This window comes from Patagioenas fasciata, chromosome 13, assembly GCF_037038585.1.
Source record: "Patagioenas fasciata isolate bPatFas1 chromosome 13, bPatFas1.hap1, whole genome shotgun sequence".
NCBI classification, from domain to species: Eukaryota; Metazoa; Chordata; class Aves; order Columbiformes; family Columbidae; genus Patagioenas; species Patagioenas fasciata.
In genome coordinates this window covers 22,813,147-22,832,598 of record NC_092532.1, presented here as the reverse complement: position 1 = coordinate 22,832,598, position 19,452 = coordinate 22,813,147, and the positions used below count along the sequence as shown (strand labels likewise).

Sequence of the window (19,452 nt, the reverse complement as noted above, 5' to 3'; positions counted from 1 at the left end):
CAAGAACTGAACTGGATTGTCCACAAAATCCATCCATTATCACAAGGTTTTCTTGCCACTCTCAAGATAAATCCTTCCTTACAGAATTACCTGAAAAATTATTTTTCAAAAGGATATTGATATGTGATTGTTTTACAGACTACACAGTCTTAAATCTTCGCATTAGCCATATTTTTAAGTGAAATGGTTTACATTTGTGTAGCATGTATGGAATATATTTGCAATAGGAACAGGGTAGTTTTATCTTATTTCCATTTCTCTAGCCAGTTAAAGGTATAACTTTATAAAAGTACAATAAGTGTATAAGCCAAGACAAATATCTTAGTCATCAGTTGATTACAGTGAATTTCCTTGTCAAACTTGACGAGGTTTCTGAAAATCAATTTGCCTGCAGTATCCACATTTGCACGTCACCATATTGTTCCCTGCTTAATTAGATACTAGCCACAGTTTGTTTCATGCTTTTAATCTCAGTATTTTTCACATTGGTTTAGCTAGCTTAGACCACCTGCTCAGTTAAATATATGATGATAATTAGTTTAACAGCATGTTAGATTTATAGAGAAGTTCAACAATAACTCACTATTGTCTACACTGATCCTGTAGTGCACACTAACATAATTACTGTAAACCTAGTGGGGTAAATATGAAATATAATATTTATCAATTGAATGTTTGGCATAGCATTACCTGACCCAAGAGCCAAAAATAAAGTGAACTTGATATAGGCTTTTTCATAGGAGAAAAATTCAGGGTCTCTGTCAGAGGATGGGGTAGTTCTGGCGGGAATGGTCCTGCCCTCCTCACTCTCCCAGCTGACATCTTTGTTTTCTGGCAACCGGATCCTTCAGCCCAGTCAGTTCCTGTGTGACACATGCACACCCAACTGCTGCACTCGGAGTGCAGGTACATGTTTATTGTAGTTCATCAACCACCACAGGTCTGACTCTTGGGAAAGAAAGAAAACCTACTGCCTAAGATACTGGGCCCAGAAGATCTCAAAAAAGAAAACTTTTCCTTGTTTGACGATGCTTTATTTCAGCCATTAATTTCTTAATGCTTCAGCTTCACCTCTGTAAAATGGGGATATTAACCTCCCTTTTGTCTATCTAGATTGTAAATTTTTTGGAACAGACACTTTGTTTTACCATGTACACAAGGAAGCCCTAAACACAGGACATGCTAGTATTTTAAGTTAGAATAAATAACTCTGATTGCATATACGGAAAAAATAAACAGATCAGTCACCTTTTGAAAAAGACTACTTGTGCAGCTGCTGGGCACTTCTGGTGAAAGCTGATTCTGCCCTAAGGAAACAGCTTGCTTTTTTAATCCTTACCTCTTTCCTTTCTCAAGAATCCCACAACTCCTCTTCTCCTCCTTCTCATACTCTTTTTGCTCTCCGTTCCTCCAAAAGCAGACAGCAGGACTAGCAGAGATACATTTTCCCACCAACATGTCTAATAGATGCTAAATATCGTTTTGTCTGGAGAGAAACTGATCAAAAACAGATTTCAGGGAGCGCGGGTTCAGCACCGGGCGGGCGGACAGCGCCCGCGCAGCACCGAGCCCGCGGGGCCGGGGCTGCTGCTCGGGAGCCGGAGCCACCCGGCGCCCAGCGCCAGCGCTTCGGCCCGGCCACCTCTGGGTCACTGCTGACCCCGGGGACGAAGAAATAACCTCAAAGAAAAGAGAAAGAAAAAGCTCAGCTAGTAGGGGGCGAGCTGCTGTGGAGCTCTGCGTTTCCCGGTGCCCTGGGATCCACTGGCGGGTGGGCAGTGAGTGCTGTGTGCACGGAGGGAGTGCTGAAGCGGGGTGGAAACAGCTCCCGCAGCACGCAGCAGCTTCCCCTGAAATCCCCTTGATCTTGCCCACCAACTGGTCCTTCAGGGTCCCAGCAGAGCAGGCAAGAGGGTCGTTCTCACAGCAGAGATTTCTGAGCAGGCACTATCAAGGGACAGCAGCAATGTAGCAGATGGCATCAGTATTTAGGGCAACCACCACTCACGGATGCTGCTGTGCTGATGCTACACTGAAAGATGAAATCTTTTGCTACTGAGATACCCCTGAGGACTCAAGCCACTTTGGGGCTGGGAAAATCAGAGGAAAAAAATCCAGGTTTTCTCTACCCCTTTCCTTCTTGAGCTCATTTCTTCATTTAGTAGTCTAAACACCTCCAGAAATGAAACCAGGGTGATAACCAGTAAAAAAGGAAGAGGAATAACAAGTTCCTGTTTTGACCCAATGTCTGTGGAAGCAAATTGGAAATCAGCCCCTTCCCTTCAATAGTTTGCAGATCAGGCCTTTGCACCCTGAGTGGACTGAAGGATTTCATTGTGAATACATCTCCAAAGCAAACACCACTAAGCCTGGTTCCACTTCTGTTCTCTTCACTGGGAAGGAAAAAAAAATCACTGTTACTGAAGCAGGAATGAGTCTATTCATTAGAGCTGAATTTCCTGAAAAAGCAAAAGGACCTGGCAACACCATGTTTTGAACAGCCATGTTCTGCAGGACCACTTGAAAACGCTTGCCTTAAAGTGGATTGTACTGTTGCATTTATGTGCTAAGAGTAGGATTTCAACAGGTGTCTTTGCATTCACATTAAATAACTTCGGGTCTTGTCATAATAATAGCACATTAGGAGCTTTCTGCTCCATTTTCCCTAAGGATGTACATATTATTTTTACAAAATGATTACCATTACATGGACAAATAAAGTAGTACCTCAGTAGAATAAAGAGAAATGCCACTGTGCTACTGAGGGGGTTCAGTATCCCTGGAAAAGCTATTTTTCCTTGTATTTGTCTAAATTAAAGAGACAGAGATGGCTTTAGTTTCAAAGGGCTTATTAATTACTAGCAGCTCTGGTAGCTCTGACACAGTACAGAGAAAAGAGAGCTCATTTAAAAGTGCATCATTTACTTTATCAACTAAACCATCTTTAGAGCCTTGTCCCTGCTGCACTGCTGCTTCTCTTTTTAACTACACTTACATTCATCTTTGGCTATCCTGACAGAAGGGATCTATGTTTGTGGAATTTTCCACATCGCTTCTGCATAAGCATAGAAAAATAAACCACAGTGCTTTAGTGTGTGTATCATGTTCTCATGTTTTAGGGCTGAAACTACGTATCTTACAGGCAGCCTAATTAAATGTGCCATCCACAGGCACCTGACCATACTGTATCAGTAACACGCTCATTCACTACCAAAAAAAGTTTTTAAACTTCTTTTCTACTTAGTTGATGCAAATACAAGCCGAAGTAATGCTCTGAGTATTATAAAGAGATTTTCTCAAGAGAAACCACAGGTGTTACGAGTTTGCTCAAACTAGATTATTTACATTCAAACCGCTGTACTATAATTTCTCCTCCTTTTCTGCACAGGCAGGGTAAAGAGGCAGAAGCAAAGCTCCATGTGCACCCCAGCCGCTGGGCTATTCTTTCCTAGCAAGTGAGTTTGGCCATTTGTACCCCCATCTCAGGTGCTGCTGAGGAGGACAAGAGGCCGTCTGGCACGGCGCGACACTGTGCCCTCTGTGTTTCTGAGCCTATAGACAGCTGCAACCTGAGACACCAGAGATAGCTTTAAAACACTCTCCAGCCATCCCATCCTCCCTAAAACCTGGCTGGGATGAGGAGTGCTCTATCAAGACCATCACTCCAGGGAGGTTATCTTTTGTTTAGACAACACTAAGTGAGATTGATGTTATATTTATCAGTGCAATAAACTGTTTCTAAAGTACCCATCATTTAGCTTCCAAGATATAGTACTGCTTTTGTCCTTCCCTAAAGTGATCCACAAGATGGAGTTTAACAAGAAAAGAGAAGCTATAGAAGCTTTGTAAGAGAAAGTCTATAAAAACCCTCCTATACAGTAAATAGAAAATCAATAAAGAAGGCAATATTTCCAAACTCTGAGGAGTTAGTGCAGACCACAGTGAGGAAGAAATGAACAGAAGCAGAGTTCCTTTAAAGAAGAAAGTGTGCATGATAGTGCCTTACCCATTTATTTCCAGAAATAATGCAGGAACAGTTAGAGGTTTATCTAAGCCTGCAGAGGCCAAATTCTGCCTCTATTTGTAAGCAGTCACACAGCTGTTAGGGGAAATACAAACAATCTGAGGTTGTGCGTCGCATTTTTATTTTAAAATAGCAGCTTTGACAGCAAGTTACTTGGTAACCAGCAGGGCTGGCCTGACTCATGGCAGATATTCCTTTTTCACATGTTGATAGAGATCAGTAAGAAGATTTGGGACTCCTTGAAATGGACTATTTGCCTCTTTCCAAAGGCAGAGGGACAATTCTTGCACAGTTCAAATGAGGTCAAGCAAGCGCCCTGGAGTACTTTTGTTTCTGCATAGCACATTTCCCCTCAGAGAGGCTGCAAGGCAGGAAGCTACATGCCTGTGATGCAAGCAAACAGGTTGTCATGTACAGGTGGTAGCTGTGCATGTAACCCCCATCTGTGTCCTGTGCTCAGCAGCCTCTTGCTCCCAGTGGGCTAATCCAGCTCCTACTGAAGGCTTTGAGCTCGCCTAGGTACATATATGCCTGGTCAGCTGAGCACAGAAAGGTGCTTCCAGCTGGGATGCAGAAATTTCATCTGGGATTGCATCCTCCAAACCCTACCTTGGAGTCTGGTACAAAAGGATTTTCTCATTTCATAAACAGCCCTACAGCGGAAGGGACGCAGCTTTCCCGAGAGCACAGCCATCTCTATGTTCTGCAGAGCTAGCTTAATCCCAGAAGAAGGCTTAAATTGGAGAGTAAGACCAAGGAAGCCAAAGTTCAAAACCATTTTCCAGCATTTTAATGGATTTCCAGTTAGTTTTAGTTAGGAAATATTTGACTATTTTCCATTTTTAAGCTTCCACCGTGGAAATCCACAGCACACATTAATCCATCAGACAACCTATGTCTCAAACACAGCTGAAAGCTTTTCACTGAAACCCAAGCATTCAGGTGAGGATGGGTGCTTGATGTATGCTAATGAGCTTGGGCTGAGCTTAAATTTGAGCAGAGGTTCCAGTTGAGGTTCTTTGCTCCTACAGAGGAATCACCCCTGCTCATTGCTGTTCAAAGGTAAGAGCCTCTGAGTTTGTTTCATGTTGTTTGCAGACACAATTGCTGTCCTTTAGTAATTACCTGGATTTAGGCAGTTGCAGTGTGTGTAATTCAGACAAATCAATGTCCCTGTGACATAGCAACAAGTGACATCATAACTGGTCTAGGTTTCCTGGGACAACATCAGTGCCTCAGGAACACCGAGTGCCCCACAAGGTAGTAGGATGTTGCTGAGGGTGCTGGTGGATGGAAGGAGTTTAACAAGGTTGTATTTTGCATGAGTACTATGGTGAGTACTCAAGAGCAGAACTTTAAAGTCTTTTAAATTATATTCCTGGCTACAGAAGCAAATTTCTCTGCTCCTAGAAAATCCTTCTTCTTGGGGGTTAATGTGCATGCTTAAAGATTGTGGATGAGAACACATGGAGAAAAGTAAATGGAAGGAGTAGAAGTTAAGAGGGAAAGGTGGAAAAAGGTGAAAATACCAGTAAATACAAGCACTGTGCTTAAATTCTTGTGTGTAGGGTCAGCTCTGGGCTTGGCTTTGAATTGTAAGTTCCTTCTACTCCAAACTGCTCTGCTTTGAGCTTCATAGTGCCCCCTAAGCTCTCTAACGAAGGTTGGGGGCAAATCAGTAAGCCCTGGACTTTGCTGTATGGTTTGGAAAGCCTGGGAGATGCTCTCAGCTGCTGTCTGAGCTTGCCCTCCAGGGACAGACCGAGAAGCTCTGTAGTCCAGCTCAGCTCCCAGCTGGATGGGTACTGGTGCTGGCAGTCTGTCCTCACCCTGGTTTAATGTACGTGGGCAGAGCTGAAGGAGAGAGAAAGGAATGTAGCTGAGCTGTTAAAAACCCTGCAAGACATAGCAGAACTGAAGCCAGACCAAGTGATACTGAGTGTATATCATGTGTAATGGACAGGATGAAAGAGTTTCTCCTCCTAACTACCTCTTCTAAGAGCTCTTATGCTGGGAATGAATTGCTGCTAAAACACATAGGCAGAAGTCAAGTGATCTGAGTGCTACAAGGGCCAACCTCTTGCATTAGTAGGAGATCAGTTGCCTAGGGATGGAGCGGGGAATGGTGACCTAACCCTGTGCCACCCTACAGGGTAACTTGAGTGTCACATCTTCTGTTGTTGGGTTATAAAGGTTGGGGTGGCAACTCTGTCAGTTGGGTGCCCACGCTCAGCTTTGGCTTCCTTTGGGTCAAGAAGGTGAAAGAATGAGTTCTCCCTTGGGGTAGAGCAAAGGAGGGGGGAAATCTGTGGACGCATCACATGTGAGGTAGGAGGACAAATATAATTATGAAATAAGTAGGGAGAAAATTGTGTGTTACTTAACCTGTTGGGATGCTGCAGTGCATTAGGTTTTGTATCTTGTCTTATCATACATTCAGGGCACTACTTTTGAGGCTTTTATGACAATGACTGCTTGGTCTGTCAAGATAGAGTGCACAAAACACCTTGAGCTAAAAACCAGCCAAACAACGAAACAGAAAAACTACCTACAACAACAACAAAAACCTTATTTTTTCTTTTCTTCCAAAAATGAAAATTTGGTAATCTTTATCATGAAAAGTGTAGGTTTCGCAGCTGAATGTTAGGCGCTATTGAAAATTAGTATCAAGTCTTTAAAAATATATATACTTTCTGTTTTCTTGAAAACATGCCAGCAGATGTTTGGACATGTTATGTTGGACCTTTTTCCTTTGGTGAGCAATTGGAAGGAACCAGAAGCAGTATTTGTTACAGTAATTGCACTCAAATGGCACTTCAAATTTAGTGAATCCTGCATTCTCCTCTTACACCACGAGGTGTGAGTGTTGGAGCTTTTTCTGTGGTTGGATTTGCAGTAATGAAGAGGAAAGCTGCTGCAGTGTGGCCCCGTTCAACTCACAGTTGCCCCAGCAATTCCCACCTGAACTGTGATGAGCGTCCAGTGCAAATGGGAAATCACTGACTGCCCATTCCAGGATACAGCACCCACCTGCAGAGCAGAATAGCTCAGCAGTACTTGGAGGGGAAATATTTTAATCCAGCCTGTTTAGTCTCAGGAATCACGAGCAAAACTCCTGGCTCTTGGAGTCCTTTTGCCAGCTGAGTGTGATGCACTGGGGAGCAGGAGTCCCTGCGGCACAGTCCGGTGTGACCTTTGCAGAGATGAGGAACCCAGAGTTGGAATTTGAAGGGAAAATGTCACTGGGAGACCTCAGAGGATTTCAGAAACTAATTGCAGGAGACTGGGGTAGGGAAGAGAGCCTAATGTGCTGGGATGGAGAAGATGGACAATACCATGTCATGAGGAGAGAGAGAAGGTCTGGGGGCAAGAACTGGTGCAGCAGCAGGTCAGAGCAGGCCCACCAGGCAGCAGATACTCTCCCTCACTCTGAGCCCACTTTGCACAGGCACATTCAGTCGTTGAGAGGAAACTTAGTGGCAGTTAATTTGACAAAAGAAAGTTTGTCTCCTTGCTGCCTTTCTACTTTATTTTCTGTCTGTCCTGTTCCCATTGCTGGCCTTTCTGGAGGAGTTCCCCCTCCACACACACCCCCCTCCCATCCACCTGCTTTTCCTCCATCATTTTTCCTATTTACATCTCCCTTTGTTTTTTCTGTACTTAGCATTTGGCTGGGAAGCTTCAAATTCATTACTGAGTTCTGTTTGGTGAGGTTTGTCTTTGTGAAGTAAAAAACTACTAAATTAGTAGCTCTATCTTTCTCTGGTATCTGTATCCACTGGATGATAAATGTCCACTAATAATATCTATAAACACTTTTAATTCCTGTGTGCAACTTCATAGGCATGGCTTCAATAGATTGAATAGGGTATAAGTTTATAAACTCCTCAAAGTTTGATACTTTTTGGCTGAACAAGTCTTGAGTTCGTGGTGAATTTTCAAAGTGACTGCAGCTGTAAGGAGGTGCTGAGATATCAACCTATTTCAGACAAGCCAGAGCCAAAAAAGCCATAAGAAATAAATGCAGACTTGTAGTCATCTTGAAGAGTAGGTAAAAGGAGAATTGCTTCACAACTTCAGTAAATGTTGGTAGATTTTTGAAAGAAAATTGGAGATATTTGGGGACTTCTTTGTTTTAACTTGAGATAAGTAAAAGGATTCAGAATCAGGCCTATTTTACAACGCATTAAGTGCTGGGAATTTAAATTAAAACACATGACAGTGATGCATTGAACAGTTGCATCTCATACAGCACTTGGGCAAGCAGGGATCCAAATTTTGGCCTGTGGCATGTAGGTATGCTAGTAAAGAAAAAGTGTGTGAGTGTGTATGTGTATATATATATATGTATATATAATATGCCCAAGAACAGTACCCCTTTTCAGTCTTCAAAGCTGTGGGAAAGAATGGTGTTCAGCTGGATGCATAAGCTGTCAAAAATACTAATACAGTTAAATACCAGCAATTGCAAATTTATTGCATAATTTGAGAAAATCATGTACAACTAAAGAGGAAAAAGTAGGAATTAGCCTTTAAATATTAAAACAAAATTCCTTCACAGAAGAGAGAACCTGCAGTTTATAACATGAAGGTTCCTTGAGAGGTTAAGAAAAGCAAAAAAATGACCAGCATGTTTAACTTCATTTTCAAATGTGTGCTAAATGGGGAAGAACTGCACGTGGCCGTGGTTTGGCCGCACTCCTTGCTGTGGGTCAGGCGTTCTGCCGGCTGTGGGGAGGGGAGCAGGCGGGGAGGTTGTGATCGGAAAGGGGATCCATCCTCGTGCGTTCAGGCAATGCTGCTGTCTGAATTCAAAGCCTCTTTCCAATCCTGCAGGAGAGGAGGCTTTTGCACATCTTATGAAGGCGTTACATGGTGCAGGTATGATCCCAGGTTGCTTTCATCTATGGGAAGGTTCCAAATGCCATGTAATATTTAACCACAATTGAGACATTTAGAAGCGAACATGCTTAGACTAACTGATGTTTTAGAAGAGGTACTTCCCCTTTTTCTAGCAACGTATCATTTTTAGCTCCATGTAGTTTAAAAATTAACGTCGGATTTTTCTGTTTCATTTGGCTGCCTCAACTCATAGGTAAAACTCTCAGTCACAGATCCATCCTGTTAATCTCTATAAGGATGGTGGCCATTCTTCACAGGAGCTCATGTAATCCTGGAGTATCTCTTAAGCACTGGAACTGTAAGGATCCCTACACCTTATATGGGTACATATATATCATCATACAGCAACCTTCTGTAAACTTGAAGTAAATTCATTGGAGCTCCGAGTTCAATACTATCCTACCGTGGAGATATGAAGTACAGAAATAGGAGGTAAATTCCAGCAACCTGAACATCAGGTTGAAATAACATGCCGAAATATGATACAATGTAGGTGAAAACATAATATATATCCCTGGACATAGTAAGAGCACTCAGTAAACATTTTTAGCATCTGAACAGAAAATAAATTAATAGAGAAAACTTGTGTTTCAGAAAAGAATGAGTACGATGCAGGAGATGGATACTTTTAACTTGCCGCTGTGTGAGTGGGAGGGTTTGCTAACAAGCAACACTGCATGTTAATAACCCAAAACATGGCCAGGGTCATTTGTACATACAATTATGGGATCAGAAATTCACAAATGTATCTTTTGGCAGTACGGCAGACTTCATCCACCCACTTGCCTTGTGATGACTGGGAAAAAAAGACACAGTTTTCCCGCTTCCCCCCATTTGGTTGGGCGCGATCCCAGTTGAAGTACTGCAGAGCCATGCCATTGACATCAACAAATTTCCCTTCGTTTATCAGGTCATTGACACCCAGCCAAAACTCAGACACTCTCGGCATGCTTCTCTTGCCATAATCTCGAAGAGCATTTGTTTCATCATCATTCCTTGGGATAGCCAGTGTTCCTCCTTTGGCTATGCAGTCTTCATTGGCTTCATGGAAATATTTGGTGCCTTCCGATACCAGGTAGCACTTCTTATGGGCCTTTGTCCCACGAAGACAGACTGTGAATAGATATTTGTTTGCATGCTCAGTAAAAGCCTGGGCTAGAGCTTCGAATAATGCTTCCTAAAATCATAATATTCTAAAGGTATGTTGGGGATGAAACAGACAAGCCCCTCAGCAAATGAAAAGCTCTTACATCTGTCTTAAAACTGATGGAATGGATGAGGTATGGAGGCTTTTGTTGTTGGCAGAGGTGAGCTGGTCATCAGGAAATATATGCTTGGCTTTATAGTAAGGAGACAGCTCTGAAGGTCTCTTCAGATTTACAATATTTAAGTGCCAAAGTAAAGCGTTATGCGTTAACTAAGTCTATTCACTAGCAAACAAAAGCAGGACAGAAAAGTGCTATTTTAAATGTCCTGCTCACCAGAAAAATATAGATTTTACATTCATAATGCAGATTTCTGTTTGGATGATTGACAAATATATATTGCCACCCGTGGAAGAGTACACATTTGCCTCTTTAGTCTTAGTTTCTGGTCTCTCCTGTGAAGTGTATCCCTTCAAACTCTAAATTCAAATGAGGAAAAGTGACTTTATAAACACTTTAAAAAGTGTATGCTTATTACTAAACTTGCGTGACAATCTGAACCAAATAGTGTAAACTTTTGCCTTTATAGATCTGTTTGCTTTTAGCTCTATTGGAACAGATCAGGGAAGTCTTGATGTAAAGTCAAAATGTACTAGAACATGAATTTGGCATGCGCTGTGTAGCTGGAATCGCTTTGCAGAACCGCTCTCGGAGCTCTTCCAGGCCAAGGTCTGTGAGGGCTGGCCTGCAGGAGTGATCCTTAAACTCCGTTACCCAGTTCTCCTAATGCAGTCATGTGAAAAACTGCTGCTCCCAAGAAAAATACCTACTAGAGCAGACCCCTCGCGGAAGGAGTGTCCCTTCTGAGCTCAGGAAGGTAGCAACAACCTTGAATACACCCTGTAACAATTATTTTTAGAATCTTGCTATGTGACTGCTTCCAGATTATTTCATTTATTGCTTAAACTCATCTTGTATTAGGAATATGTCATGAAACAATACGAACATCTTCTGTCCTGATGTTTTCGGTAATCTGTTTTTAATTCCTGTCATCTCTTCTTGTAAAAAAGTTATTATGTATCTGATCAACACGATATGGAAATCCACTTTGGACCCTACCCTTCGTGTCTCAGGGTTTGAATACTTCCAGTTGTGGTATTCATTGTATGCCTTTGCTGCGTTGTCAGGGTCATCATTTTGTATTAGGGTTTATCCTTCAAATGCTGTCCTTTGCAAGGAAAAGTAATGAACATACTTGCTGAATGTTGAATTCTTTAGCAAAATTATATTCATGGGAAGGACTGGAGAGATCTTCTCTACTTCAGCAATGCTGCAGTAATGATGTGGCCTGGCCCTCTTTAGGGAGAAACTACGTGTTGCTAAAATGCATGTGGCAACATTTCATGGTGTGTAGAAAGGGGAATCAGGAAATTCAAGCAAAATAAATTAAATCATAATGTGTGTCTTGGAAATACCCGTAGCTAAAAAATCTCCTTTTTCAAGTATCAGAAGTCCATTAATAAACACAGTCAGAGCTAGAGGGGTGATAGATGTCTTTTTGCCAAATTTGGAATCCAGTTCAACAGTGTGGGGTCTGAATTTAGAATATAGCTCAAAATAAGTTTAGAGGATAGAAAATCTCTGGCTCTGGTTTCATTTCTAAGCCACTGCATGCTTACTCTCAAGCTCCTTCTGGAAGCAACACAAGAACTACTTTTAAACAAGAGTTGCTTGTCTAGCACAGGCTCACTCTGAGAAACTTCTGAAGTCTTCTTACAAGATATTTAAAATGAAAATATTTTGTAAAGCTCAAAAAGCTCCGTGTAACCCAAGATGGAAAACAGGACAACCCAGATATTAACATCCCTGAGGAAAATGTTCTGTTTCATGTGAATGATGTAATTTCCCCTGCAGTGCCCTTTTGTATATGATTAAATGCCAAGATTTGTGTCAGCAGCTGTGGAAAACCACAACTGCCTAGTAGGTGCATACGTATTTACCCTTCTCATCTTGTTTGGAAATTTCCATCTGGCTATTTCAATACTTAAAGGACTCTGTGCATCGATACAGGATATTTCTGAACTCACAGTGGGTATTCTCAGTTTTGTGTTAACATTCACATTTCAGTGTTGCAAACTACACACTTTAAAAAGTCTTGGTCCTTTCAACTTCCTTTTGGGGATGTTCTCAGCCTTTCTCCTGAACATTTTTGCCTTGCTAGTTGGCCCATGTTCATAACAAAGCTGGGGACTTAACTCATTGCCCATCTAAACTCTCTAACCCAGCAACTCCCATTGTGTTGCTTTAGTCTGAGCCTACCTAAAATGACAGCTTGAGGTTGGGCATAGCAAAGACAGGAGCAGTGCTTGCTCCAGATTAGTTCTTGCTCTTGGTGAAGAATTGTCGCTTGTATGCCATTAGTTCAGACTTGATCTTCCTGGAAAGCTTCCTTCAGCACTTGTCTCACCATTCCAGCCTCTCTTAAGGAGCTGTATTTCCCAGTTGCAAATCCCCATCATAAAGAGGGATGGGAGTGGAGAAGGGAGAAAAGGCAGTGATAACTTTGGGAAGACATTGACCCATGTAAGCCTCTTTACCTGTCTGAAGTGCTTGCATTTCTTTCAGAGCATTTACTTCTCGCCACAATTTGTCAATCTGCGTCTTTAGGTCATCTTTTTCTTGAATAAAAGAAAGGTAGAGAGATTAATAGATATGCACACACACATGTTAAAAGCTGTTTCAAAATACCCTGGGTTTCTGCATTGCTGAGATGTCTTTTGATTTCTTTCAAAGACTCTTCCTTAATGAAAGGATTCTTGCAGGGTTCCCATAAAGACCAGGAGGAACCCACCTTTACCTTTCACCCTCGTAGTTTAAATCTCATTTTCAGGTGGACTGTATCCTAGTAACTGTTTGAAAACCATGGATTATTGCAGCTAGTTGTTATTTAGTGTGCCTGTTTACTTTTGAACCTGTGCACCGTGGTGTATGCATAATGACATACAAATAATAGCAGAACACAAGTCGTGTTTATTCAAAGAAACATTATTTCTATAGACATATAAGTTGCATACAACTCTTGCTTAACACCATGAGGAGCAGCTAATATAATCCAGCTTCACAGTCCAAGTGGATGCGGACAAGCTTGCTGAGCTGGAATGTCCCTTCCCCTCCCCTTTCTCTCTCCATCAGAACAGAGAGGGCCTGGTGACTTGGGTCACACAGCTTGAGTCTGAATCACCATTTTGTAGCACTTGCAAAAGCACCAACAAGATGGTGGGACAAGAAAACAAGCTAATTTGCACATAACTCCGCTTTTGTATCTTTTCCATTCTTTTTTCTTAATTGTTATAATATCCCACCACCATCGAACAACTAGCAGGCAAGCTTCCATTGCACAAGATGACAATTTGATTGCAGCAGTAACCAGACCTTCCAGAAGCCACAGTAATGAAGATGAGGAATAAATGAGCTCTTTCCCGTGTAGCAGAACTAACAAAAGCACAGTTCCGACAGATCCGTGTTGCATCACCCAATCCTCCAGCTGCACCCCAGAAAGCTCCTCTCTTCTCCCTGGGGAGAACCCCAGCTGAGCACCACAGCTCCCTGCTTTCCCAGGCCAGGACTCCAGTTCCCCGTTCCCTGCAAGTCTCAGTTCACAACAGCCCCTCCATGTCCCTCTACTTGAAAAGAAGCAAAAAAACCCCAGAAGAAGGCAAGCTCCTGGTACAGCCTTTAGTGGGACACTAAGGCAGGTTTGGATTGTTGCTGTTTGTTTGTCTTCACTCTTATTCTGAATTTCACAAAGTATTGGGAGACTTATCCTCAGGAGCTCCATTCTTACGCCAAAGTTTTTCAAGTTCATAAGTTATTAATGGAAGGTTGACAGAAAAATGTGCTGGAAAAACAGACGTGTAAGCAGCCTGTCCTTTGGACACCGAGCTTAAAACCACAGAGATTCAAAAGGAGAAGTATATATAACTGTATAACCCTGGAGCGGTGTAACTGTGTTGTACAATGGCTTTATCAAAGCTGTGAGGTTTTTTCATTGACTAAGAGTTTAAATATTTGCCATTAGTGTAACCTCCACATCCTCTTTTATTAGAAAGAAGTCTTTAAATTAAATACCCAGACATTTCCAAACATTCACCGGTGTTATATTTGCTCTGTAAACTTCACTCTGGGAATCTATGCTTATCTTTTTCTGCTAATTTTTTCTCATTAGTTTGGCTTGCAATTTCACAGCACTTTTCACACAGGTGAAGAATATTTCACGCAAAAATTAGACATTCTGTTAAAAATTAGCAAATAGTAAAATCTGAACAATAACCCTAGGAGACTGAATATTTTAGCCTGCTCTTTTTTACCATATGTACATGAATTTCCGTTATTCTCATCTTGGTCAACATAACCGCACAACTAAGAATGATCAGCCAGAGTCCTCTCAGTTGTACCCCAGTTCTAAATGATGTTGACAGACGTGACCAGGCAAAACAGAGCAAGTGTTTTACAGTTCTGTGTCCATAACTCATTCCTGGCCTTGCTAACCCACACAAAAGCCTTTTAAGACTGGATATAATAGGAACTCAACTGTCTTTTGTTTATAAGCATTTGTATAATGTTAGTTTCTGGTTCATGCAATGTTATGTAAGTAGACTGTAAACTCGTGTATTCTGTAAGCTTCTATCCCTCCTCCCAGTTAAAACCCAGTACCTTTCACTCTACGTTTGCTGTGCTTCCTGGCTTTGAATTTGGCAGCCTGGCTGATGGTCTGGTCCAGCAGCAGTATGCTTATGAGCAGAAAAATCCTAAGTCCAGTTTGTGCCATGTCTCTTCTAAAGAACTTAACAAGAAGCTTCAAGAGATTCTCTTTAGCAGCTACAAGAGCAAGTCACACAGACACATCTCAGCAGGGACTGACTGGGGTCAGTTTTATAAAAGCGTGGCGATAGGCTTGGCTGCACTCCTTGCTTACGAAATGTGTTTAATACTCGAGCTGGCTGTAGCATAAGGCACCCCCTTGTTCTCACGTCTCATCTGAAATGCCTGTTTCTGTTTTGAGTTCAGCTGGCACAGGTTGCTCCTACGGAAGCTGTACCAGCACTGAACAGAGCAGGGACTGCCACTAACGATCGCCACGCTTCTTGTTGTAACCTTGAAGCCTGAAATGTATGGAAAAGCAGCTGGATGCTCAAAGACACCTGGTGTGCCAGCCTCTTGGAGGGGTAGCCAGAAGACTTCTACAAAGGTAACAGGCTCAGCCAGCATGGCTCTGTCCCAAGTCAATTAAGTCATGACAATGGTCATGATCCTATTTCCACTTAAAAACAGTGTCACCCCCTACTGCAGCTACACACACACAGTAAATACACACATGAAGATCACATTATGTGAGGAGCGTATTTATTATTTTATGAATGACTTTATAAAGAGTTACTAAATGCCTAATAAATACAAGTGCATTTCTGATTAGGAACAGTATGCTCTATCAGCAGGGTCTAGTCAGGGGAACAAAAGACAGCGATACTCTTCCAAAGGTTCCCAAGTCCAGACCCTGTGGTCAGAAGAAGAATGAAGAACAAGGTGTTTGAAGCAGGACAGTGTATCTCTGGACTCCAGGGCGCACTTTGCATTTGAATCTATTTAATTTGCCCTGGGCTCTGTTGAATTTTGTGGGGTTGCCTTTTAAGCGGGATTGCTGCACTAGTAGGACATCTTGCTGATTTTGGTGGACAAATGACACTCAGAATAATGTGCCTGTTGATCACAGTCTTTTGCTTGCCCTGCCTCACCTGCTCGCTCTCACCCTGTGTTTTCTCTGCTGCTGCCCCACTCCAAGAGAGGTTTTGTTTAAAATGCTGACACTGAAGTCACCATTGGGTGATGAGGTGTTGGTAGGGACACCTCATGTGCCTCAGAGCTGTTGTTCCAGACACCTCTTTGCCATCTCTGCCTTGGTTACATTCTGCTCACATGGCCAGTTGTTTTTCAGAATGGTAACAGCAAGAGACTTATTACTTTATTAAATGAAAGCTGAGGTTTAGGGATGTGCTGTTGTAAGATGTGAATGCATGCTGGCTTTTTCCAGCCCCCACATACAACCTAAACCCCAATACTTAGAATATAAAACACAACTACACAATCTGTTTTGGATACCTTCAAATAACCAACTATATCCTAATCATCTATAAGTAGTAAGCGTGTATTAAGCATTAGTTAATAAGCTTTTCATAAATGTGTTCTGATAAGATAAAACTCCATTTCAGTGGTCATGCTTCCAAATATTGATGTTACATTGTGCAGGGAGACCCCCAGGTCAGCAATGCAAGTCCCCAGTGCTGCTGCAGAGCCCAGCACACCAGAGGTGCTTCTGACAGGGTCCCACTCACACAGCTGCACATTGCGGTCCCCAGTTCAATGTGGAAAGGGCTGTCGCTCCAGCCAGCAGAGCAGGAGCTGAAACAGAGCTGTCAGAGGGGAAAACACAGAGCTTTGCAAGGGTCTAGTTCAAGATTTAATCTGTCATTTAGCACTAACCCTAAGTTCAGGGTTGATCCATTTTTCATCCCAATCATATTGGCGCATCAATATGTTAATTAAGGGCAGGCAGCTGAATCAATAACAGCCTCTAGTTAGCTTTCTGCATGGTTCATTCTCAGAGGCTGTGGAATTACACATGAAGCTGATCCTGAACCAATGCAGCTTGTAGCCTGACGTATTGAACTAGTGCTAATTCTGGGTTACACTGGTGAGGGAACTGCAAACCCTGGAAGCTGTTTCACACGGAGCTGAGCTGTCCCACAGGCTCTGGGAGAGGCAGAACCTGTGGCTGGGGTCAGCAAGCATTTATGTGTTGGTGTTTAAGGACTCGGCACCAGAATGTGCTTGTTCATGATCCTCAGAACACGAGTTTTCTAACACAGGCTTTCTTCTCTTTCTGCGAAATGAATCTGACAGCAAAAGGCTTGTGCTCTACTGAGGCAAGCACACAACCTAATAGAAATAGAGGATCAAGAAAACACAGATTGGGTATTTTGAGAGCTCTTGGCCAAGAGCCTGAGTAACAACCTGTGCTCTTTGGACTGTGCCATGTTATGTCCTTTTAAGAACAAAATGAAACTGTTCTGAAAGCTTCATCCGTCTCATTCAGTAGTGTCTTTGAGCATTTTAGCCGTCTGCAAGCAGCTCAGCTGGACCTCACTCCTAAAACCTGAATCACAAAGCTGTCCCTGCAGCTGTTGTCAGAGACCCCAAGACTATAGAATTTGTCTAGAGCACCTGAGAAATAGGTTTCACACTTCTGACTAATTGATAGCAACTGAGGAAGGAAGTTTAACTTCTTGTATGCAGTGTGTGGCCTGGAGAGTCAGAAAAAAGTCACAACACGTTGCTGAGGAGACTTAAACTCCCAGTGCTACTGTGAGGACGCAGGAAACAGAACCACACCGGAGGTCTGGAGTCTCACTGAAGTGAGTCCCTGGTCTGTGTATGGTCTTGAAACCAGCATTACAATGCCATTTTGAGTTGTAATTTGGCTTTTACTAGCATAGATATATAATACAGCCCAGAGAGTAAACACAGTTATATGTGGATAGAAGTAATTTTTACTGGGAGAAGTTATTTCTCTTTCCAATATCAGAATGTACTACACAAATACAATAGTTTCATACTTTTATTGCTGCATCCAGACTAGCATGAGGTTTCACTTTTTATTTACACAACATAGCAGAACTTCTGCATACAGACTAATAACGGTTTCTCTGGAAGTGCTCAGTTCAGGTTGAAGCACTCTTCAAGTGCTTTGTTTGATAAGAAACTCCTTGCAAAGGCCATCGCTGCTGTACTGCACAGGCACCTGGTTTTATGGCTCCCATCTCCCCACCTTACAGGGTTTGCTTTCAGACAGCAGAACCATTCAGGGCACAAGCATCCTCTGGTAAAAGGTTTATTTCAGTTTCTCCACAGAGGCTCTTCAAGGTAAAAAGTCTGTTCCCATCACAGACAGTTCTACCTTTATATGCTCCTGTAAACTGCCTCAGAAAAACTCTTCATACAGCTGTTTTTTCCTCTCCATTCTCAGCCACCGCTGGGTTTGTGGAAAGAACGTGCAACAGGGCACAGAGTGTGAGAAGTCAGTGTGAGATGAGGACTGGATGCTGGGCTGGGATCCTGAAATAGGTCTGGCTGCAGAAGTGATTTCCTGTTATGTGAAATAATACCCGATGTAGAGAGATAGTGTCCTTTACTTATCTCCCGAAGTAGCAGAGCTACAACTAAACATGACTTGTAGAAAAAGTATCTTTAAAGAAAGCTAATGCTTCAGTCCGTTGAAAGGAGAACCCCTCATATATTACTAGTGGACTGGCTGTGTTTTACTGAGCTCTCCAGCCCCCTCCAGGTCTCAGAGCTAATGGTGGTGTGGCGTGTTTGACCAAATGGGAAACTGCTGGGCTCTATCTGCTACTGGAATCACAGCAAACTTTTCTTGCAGCATTTCAGTTGTGGAAAACTCAGCAAAGGATTTGGTGGGGGGAAGGAAAAAGAAGCTTCTATGGTGGGGGTAACTGTTATCCCATTAGAGAATAAAGAGACAACGAAAACTGATCAGCGCTGTTGCCAGGCTAAGGAATTTCAAGTGGGGCAAACCAAAGAGCCAGTACAGCCAACAGAAGTAGGTGACACCAAGATTAGTAGAAGGTTTGTCACCTCTCACTCATCAGTTTTTACGACTGTCTTGAGTGGTAGATGAGATCCACTGGTTGATTTTCATTTGCTTCAATTAAATGTAACAAATTTAGAAAATTCTGCTAGTCACAGAGTATGTTATGCTTGGAAAATTACTGTATATTTGGTTTCTTTGGCCTTGCAAAGTCTTACAGAGTCTTAAGGATTTGATCTCAGTCCAGCCAAGTATGAGGTGGGATTATGGCTGCCATTCCAACACCAAGGTTATTTTGGGGAAATTTGTGCAAACAAACAGTGTGTTTAGAAAAGGGAAGGGCTGACCTTATGGTATGTGAGGTTCTGTGAAACTTATTAATGATATTTTTGGGTTTTGCAGTCAGTTCAGGTTTTTTCCTGTCACACTAATTTGCTCTTTTGAAAGGAAATTTTCTGGTTACAAGCCGTCTGCTCCGTCTATAAGAATCAAAGGAGGTTCCAGGTTTATTGCAAAGCCAGGCTGCCCACCAGTGACCTGTACTGAAGGTCACTGAGTGTTTAAATTAGGACATTCACGTTGTCTTTATGGGATGCTGGTAGCTCAAATGCCTGCCTCACCCCAGCACTGTGCCACTGATAATCTGATTGATCAATAAATAGGTCTCTCAAGGTGATATTTTTTCAGTTCCAAACCCAGCTGTTGTAACCTACAGGCCTGGT

The 19,452-nt window shown here is 42.4% G+C and overlaps 1 protein-coding gene across 1 annotated transcript; it reads right to left on the bottom strand.

The window, feature by feature from the left end:
* Window positions 1–8,475: 8,475 nt before the first annotated feature.
* Window positions 8,476–14,947, bottom strand: CLEC3A (C-type lectin domain family 3 member A). Its single transcript, XM_065848540.2, has 3 exons — window positions 14,785–14,947; window positions 12,669–12,749; window positions 8,476–10,039 (listed from the first exon to the last, which is right to left on the bottom strand). Exons 1-3 carry the CDS (start codon window positions 14,897–14,899, stop codon window positions 9,648–9,650), a joined length of 588 nt encoding a protein of 195 aa, XP_065704612.1. The 5' UTR covers window positions 14,900–14,947; the 3' UTR covers window positions 8,476–9,647.
* Window positions 14,948–19,452: the final 4,505 nt, after the last annotated feature.